This window comes from Montipora foliosa, chromosome 8 (genome assembly GCF_036669935.1).
Source record: "Montipora foliosa isolate CH-2021 chromosome 8, ASM3666993v2, whole genome shotgun sequence".
Classification (NCBI taxonomy): Eukaryota; Metazoa; Cnidaria; class Anthozoa; order Scleractinia; family Acroporidae; genus Montipora; species Montipora foliosa.
The window spans coordinates 28853022-28860521 of record NC_090876.1 but is presented as its reverse complement, the minus strand read 5'-3'; the positions used below and the strand labels follow the sequence as shown (position 1 = coordinate 28860521).

Below are 7500 nucleotides of genomic sequence, written 5' to 3'. Positions count from 1 at the left end.
TTTGGTTTGAATTTGTACATGTTTCTTTTTTCATTGTTGTATTTTATCCTGCAGTTTTATCAAATCATGGGAAGACCTTTAATCAGTTATACACTGGCAGTATTTGAAAGGTAATAACTTATGCACTGAAGGGAATTATTTAGGTTCAAAATATATTGCAAGTTTTGGGAGACTTGATTGGAGGAGGTTTTTTGGTTGAAAAACAGGGAAAAAAATACCATGGAAGTTTGGCCGGGATTCATCACACATAACCTAGCAGCTTTTAGCGTGAGTTCGGTCTAAATAAACCCATACATTCAGTCCGGTTTATCATTAACATGCAGTTTTAAACAGCTTAAGTAGCCTCAAGTGTTGTAAAAGCAAAAAAAAAAAAGGTTTTATCGGTAGAAAGTTGCAAAACATGCCTTGGGTTGACATTTAACTTACTTACAAGAACGCATTTTGAGTAGAAATGGCATAGTGGTAAGATCACTTGATTCCCACCAATGTGGCCCGAATTCGACTCCCAGACTTGATGTCACATGTGGGTTGAGTTGATTGGTTCTCTACTCTGCTCCGAGAGGTTTTTCTCTGGGTATGTTGGTCTTCCCCACTGTTCAAAAACCAATGTTTGATTTCATTTGAGTTTGATTTGACGGCCACAGGATCATCAGAAGTAAAACCATTACATTCTTCTCTCTTTAACTAAAGTCATTATTATTATTATTATTATTATTATTATTATTATTATTATTATTGTTATTATTATTAGGAATTTATGAAAACAGTGCAGTATCAACCTGTAGGTAGCATTGGTGATGATGGTCTAACATAGCTCTTGGTTTTTGTACACTGTAACATATTATTTATATCCAAATAATTGCACTGTAAATTATTTTAGTCAAATTTTTTGACAACCCAAGGAAGGTAAATGACATTGTACACGTACAGTAATTTTGCCAAAAAAATGAGACAGGTTAGCTTAGGGTTAGAAGTGAGTTGTATTGAATCATGAATTGCTTGGGCCATCCACCACAACCTCATAATACAGTAAGTGTTGATATCATGATGATGTACATGTGGCTTTATACGAAGTATTAACATAAACAATGTCTATTAAAGAATGCAACAAAGCAAAAAGTCATGGAATGGTTTGAAAAGAGTAATGCATTCCCATTGTGATGATCTACATTGTATGTGAGTGGGTTTGGGTTCCAGAAAGGGGGCTTTAAAATTAAGCACTTTATTGGAAATAATAATGATAAAAAATTAAAATTGATAGAGATTTGTTTGTCCATTAGAGTACTTTACTGTTACTCATGGCTGTCCACTAATATGTAACGGTGGTTCATTAGTTAAGCAGACTCTGCGAAAGCTGAGAAGCTAAAGCTATTTACTGTTGCATTTTATAGTGTGTCTTGGATCAAAGAGATTATAGTCCCTATTGGTGAAAACTACATGAAGGAAGGACAACAGGTACACTTGTATACTTTTGAATCATTACATGGCAATAATACATATGACTTGTTTTTTTCCAGTAATCTGATCAAATTATGATATATTACCTTAAATACCTTCAGATCGGCAATTTTCTTCAAATTTGGATCTTTCCGTTAAAGTAATGATCGAAATGGGATCTCTAACGTAAAAAAGAAATTATTCAAAAAGATGAAATATTGGCGGAGAAATGACGGTTTTACATTTTGGCCTGAAGTAAAAATTACCCGTCTGATTGACAGTTTTAGCGCTGTTTTCTCAAATCAATTTTTTCACTCGAAGCAGACACTTTAAAGAGCTAAAACTCACAGGGAATTATAAATAACAAAAATGTGTCTGTACGGTGGCTTGTAAGGGCCATCAATAGTTCAGAAAAAAAAATTCATAATGACACTTAGTAACTGTCAATTGACACTTATAACTGGCATTTACACTTCCAACTGTCAACGATAGTAACTGGCAATTGACACTTATAACTGGCATTTGACACTTATAAGTAGCAAATGACACTTATATGTAGCAATTGACACTTATAACTGGCAATTGTCACTTATAACCGACAATTGACACTTATAACTGGCAAATGACACTTATAAGTAGCAATTGACACTTATAACTGGCAATTGACACTTGTCAATTGGTACTTATAAGTGTCAATTGTCAGTTATAAGTGTCAATTGACAGTTACTAAGTGTCATTATGAATTTTTTTTTCTGAACTATTGATGGCCCTTACAAACCACCGTATGTCTACGAATTTTTATTTCAAAATATTTTTCCTCTGAGAGCGATTTTTGTACGAACACTTTACATTTTTTAAATACTATTTCAAAAACGTTCTATACCTAAAATTGAAAAAATTGAAAAAATTGATTGTGATTGAGAGTTAAAGCTTCATCTTTTGTGGTAGTACATTGTATTTCTCAAAGTTTTCTTTTGTAATAATTGTAAATTATTATTGTTCTTAAGATCCTTGAGGAATTTTCACACTATAAAGTCAGATTAGCACACGGAGGATCTACAAGGTAAATACCAATAAGATGTATATTGTACTAATCTTGGTAAAGTATAGGTAAGTGTTTATGCTTGTAATTATCCTGCAATATAATTCATGCTGTATTCTTTGTTTGTTTAGGCACAGGTCAATATGGAATGGTATCCAAGCAATCACTGTAGATGGCAGACCTTCACCTAAAGTTGTAAGTATATAATCATTCACAATTTAACTGGAGGCCCACTTCTCAAGCCTGCTTTGTCACCCTTAGTTTCTGCTTCTTTTCCTCTCGACAGTAGATGATAAATAGCAATCAGAGAATTTCTCTACCTGCATTATGTCATCAGGTTAAAATTGACTTTTTTGAAGTTTAATAGTAAACCCACGGTAACTATGGGAGTCTGGAACTTTGAGGCAAAAGATGTTTTGTCGCTAGTAGTAGTTTTACCTGTTAAACGTTTGTTTCAGGTTATACTCCATGATGCAGTCAGACCATTTGTTGATCAGAAAACATTACATAGAGTGACAATAGCAGCTAGCAAGCATGGGGTAGTGTATCTAATCTGTCAGTGAGTGATTAGTTTGTCCTGTAAGGTAAATGTGTGTTCCTTATTTCCTCCAAAATATTTTTTGATATACTCTACGATCAGAGCGTATTCAGGCCATTTTAAGCTCTGAAAACTCCACTGTAATTTCATTGCAATGAGATATCGCTTTTGTGCCGCAAGAGCGCAACAAGATTACAGAGGACGGATACTTCAACGGAATTTAGGAAACAAACACTGCATTTTCAATATAATCAAGTCAGCGATGATCCTCGCAGTTAGGAACGCAATTTTAGCAATAGACCCTTCTCCGAAATGGCGGCCGAAAATTCAAAATTCTACTAACTGTGGTTAAAATTAAAAGCTAATACCAGAAATAGACAGAGCACCTTTACTTTTAGTAACCGTGCAAAGTTTCGGCATATGAGGTGGAATATCAGCTGAGAAAATGTAAGTTGAAAAATTTACCTATAGACCTTTGTATGATTGGGGGTATGGCGTGTACCCCCATGCAGTCATACAAACTTTTGTAAATTTGTCAAATTTCAACAGCTGATATAACACCTAATACGCTGAAACTTTGCAGGGTTACTAAAGTAAAGGTGCTCTCTCTGTTTCTGGTTCAGTTTTTCATTCAGCTCAATTTTAAATCATTCAAATCCGTTGCCGCTATTTTGGAGAAGGGTTTATTGCTTAGAAAAGCCTGAAAATTCAGGACTTGACAACGGGGTTGGAACCCATGACCTCGCGATGACGGTTGGACGCTCTAACCAACTGAGCTATGAAGCCGCTGATGTTGGGAGCTGGTAATTTGTGGGTTCAAATGTTCCTGTGATGAATGAATCAATCAACGTAAGGATATATGAAATGAATCATACATTGAACTGCGGATATGAAATCAAGTAAGCTATGATCCTCGCAAATATGAACGCAATTTTAGCAATTGCGTAGAGAAGCCTGAAGAATTCAGGACTTCAACGGGGTTTGAACCCGCGACCTCGCAATACACTAACTTAACTTGCGCAGGAAGAAAAACTGCAGTACCTATATCTTCAGAAGGCATGGAAAAAATAGACAAATGTACTCCTTTTCGAGATAAATCCATCATGGAACTGATTACAGCTAGAGCGTTTGTCCCGTAAGCTTGTAACAGAAAAAAAATCGTGTAGTTCCTAAGAGCAGGGGGAGCTGGTCGTTTCGCCCGATAGCCTATTCGCTCTAAAAGAAAACCCGTTCGCCCGATATACAGACCAGCGTAATGTTTCCTGATTAGCGTACGTGACACATAATCCGTGTTTGCTCAAACATGTACTCAGCAAATAAAGCTAGACAAGCGCGCGCAACACAAGTTGACCGCTGTGTACGAAATAATTATTCTTAATTCCATTGCCCTACAACATCTCATCAAGTTGTAAACGTTACATGTATTAGCATTACTGCATCTTTGAAGTAACTGTAGAATACTCAAAATAACATGCGAAATTAAAGACGTATCAACGACCACTTTGTGGGTTGGCACAACGCCCCGAACCGCGAGACAAGCAAGAGCTAATATCATGCAAATGGACTTCAGGACCTTATCCACATTTTTATCCACGGTTTTGCTTTTCACTGCTGTCAATGTAGCGGACTGGATGGTCGCATCAATCTATGTGACTGACTGATTTCCACTCAGTCTTTCAGTTTTATCGTTCATGTAGAAAGCCACAACTACCACAGAGTAATTTCCACCCTTGTCAGACATTTTCCTTTTTTCCTTTATGGACCATTTCCGTGACTTGCCGTGCGAACGCATGTAGATGGATTTCCTGGGACTTTCAGGAATTTCACCTTTGACGGTTGACCAATTGCTGTCGCCGCAAATATGAATGGCTTTAGTAGAGAAAAGTGCAACTTCGGGGTGAGCGTGCTTATGAGGGTCAAGTAATATAGGGACTAGACTCTCCACTCTACGTAACTGAAAAATTGTATTTCTGTACGAGATAAAAAGCAAACTTTTTTTTACCTATTTATTGAGAATTTTTAATCTACCGGTAATGTCTCTTTTATATTCACAACCTCTTACCGATCGTTACGTTGAACCGACAGTTTAGTTCATGTTCTTAACACTCTCGCGTTATCAAAAAATCAAACAAAGGGAAACGAGCCTCCTTTGGGACTTGTTTACTCCGAAGGTTTGAAGGAAAGGTGAAAAGGTGATCCAGATAAACGATAATAATAATAATAATAATAATAATAATAATAATAATAATAATAATAATAATAATAATAATAATAATAATAATAATAATAATCAATAGAGGGGATTCCCTGTCACCATTATTATTCGTGATAGCACTAATACCGTTGAATCACATCTTAAGAAAAGCCGAGCCAACATACAAATTTTCCGATGATGGAGAGAGAATCAACCATCTCCTTTTTATGGACGATTTAAAGCTCTACGCCATGAATGAAAAAGGGGTGGACTCCCTAATCCAAACGGTGCGGGTGTTCAGCGAAGATATAGGGATGGAATTTGGAATAGAAAAGTGTGCTGTATTAGTAATGAAGAGAGGAAAAGTTGTTAAATCAGAAGGTATAAAATTACCGGACTACAAAACCATACAAGGACTGAAAGACGGTGATAGTTACAAGTATTTGGGCATATTAGAAGCTGACAGGATTAAGCATGAGGAGATGAAAGAAACAGTAACCAAAGAATATAAAAGGAGGGTACGGAAGATTTTAGAAACGAAACTTAATGGGGGTAACCTTGTCAAAGCTATTAACACTTGGGCTATTCCTCTCCTGAGATATTCTGCTGCATTCCTGGACTGGAGAAAGTCAGAGTTACAAGATCTAGATAGAAAGACCAGAAAATTACTTACCATGCATAATGGTCTCCATCCAAAGAGTAATGTCGATCGTATCTACATACCAAGAGAAGAAGGTGGACGAGGTCTGATTAGTGTTGAAGACTGTGTAGAATCTGCTACCTTGGGGTTGGAGAGATATATCAATGATAGTGATGAAAGACTGATAAAGGCCGCTAGGACGATCAGCGGTGGTCATAATAATGAAACAGAGGTGGAGTATAAGATACGTAAGAAAAATGAAAGAAAGGAACAGTGGAGGGAAAAGGTTATGCACGGACAATTTGTACCACAGACGGAAGAAATATTAGGGAATGAATCCTGGTTTTGGTTAAAGAAAGGAAGTCTAAAAAGGGAGACTGAGAGTCTTATTATGGCAGCACAAGAACAGGCGCTTTCAACGAATCTGATGAAAGCTAGAATATATCAAAATCAAGAGGACAGTAAATGTCGAATGTGTAGAAAGGTGGATGAAAGCATAAATCATATTGTGAGTGAATGCCCTAAACTAGCACAAAAGGAATATAAAAGGAGACATGACTGGGTGGGTAAGAAGATCCATTGGGAAGTTTGTAAAGAGGAAGGTTTCATTGTCAATGAAAAGTGGTATGAACATGTACCTGAGCCAGTACTAGAGAATGAGAGATGTAAAATATTATGGGATTTTACGATACAGACTGATCACGTGATAGAGGCAAGAAGACCGGACATGATTGTTGTTGAAAAGAGAAATAAATGTTGCAAAATAATAGATTTTGCAATACCATATGATAGCCGTATTGAGGAGAAAGAAGTCGAGAAGGTAGTGAAATACCAGGATCTAGCAAGAGAATTGAAGAAGTTATGGAAAATGAAAACAATGGTAATTCCTATTGTAATCGGAACATTTGGAACAGTTCCAAAAGAACTAAAGAAGAGACTAGAGAATATTGGTATAGAGACCAAGATAGACGAGCTTCAGAAAAGTGTTATTCTGAACACGGCAAGGATTCTTAGGAAGGTCCTAGAAGTTTGAGGAGACTTGTTGTCACCAAGCTTCCTGGAGTACGGAAGTTCCATTGGAAGTCCAATGTGCGAAAACAAGATAATAATAATAATAATAATAATAATAATAACAATTTGGTTTCGCAGGCTTCGCAGGCGCGAAAAATCGACATTTTTTGTGGACTGCAAATTGGCCGCCCCTCTAGGTTTTTGCAGGGGCTGTGGGCCTCGTTTTCGTGTCCATCTGTCACGTCATGCTTGCTCTCTTTTGTGGCTTCTTTCGTCCAGGTGATTTGGTGACGTAATTCGGAGGACTGGGGAGAAAAATTTTAACGCCGTATTCCACAACCGCGCGCGGCCTTATTTTCGAATTCAACATGGCAGAAGCGAGGTTAGATCTTGTCGGGACTATATGATTGTTCATTCAGTAACAGGAAATGTGGTAGACACGTAATGGTCTGTAGAGTTTTGGCGATGGCAATACTGTAGGGAGTTTGGAAAACAACACCTACGGTCGCGCGCGGTTGTGGGATACGGCGTTAAAATGTTTCTTCCCAGTCCTCGAAATTACGTCACCAGATCACCTGGTTGTTTTCGACTTTTTGGGGTTTTCTTCGAAGCTAACTGGTTTTTAACTCTGATTGCAT

At 37.1% G+C, this 7500-nt stretch overlaps 1 protein-coding gene across 2 annotated transcripts in view; it reads left to right on the top strand.

The window, feature by feature from the left end:
- Positions 1 to 7500, top strand: part of LOC137967447 (D-ribitol-5-phosphate cytidylyltransferase-like) — a 33945-nt gene that overhangs the window by 624 nt on the left and 25821 nt on the right. For both annotated transcript variants that reach the window (XM_068813968.1, XM_068813969.1), the window contains exons 2-6: positions 55 to 110; positions 1392 to 1455; positions 2445 to 2500; positions 2611 to 2674; positions 2938 to 3018. In XM_068813968.1, the coding sequence (XP_068670069.1) occupies positions 55 to 110; positions 1392 to 1455; positions 2445 to 2500; positions 2611 to 2674; positions 2938 to 3018 (321 nt within the window). The remainder of the gene's footprint in view (positions 1 to 54; positions 111 to 1391; positions 1456 to 2444; positions 2501 to 2610; positions 2675 to 2937; positions 3019 to 7500) is intronic.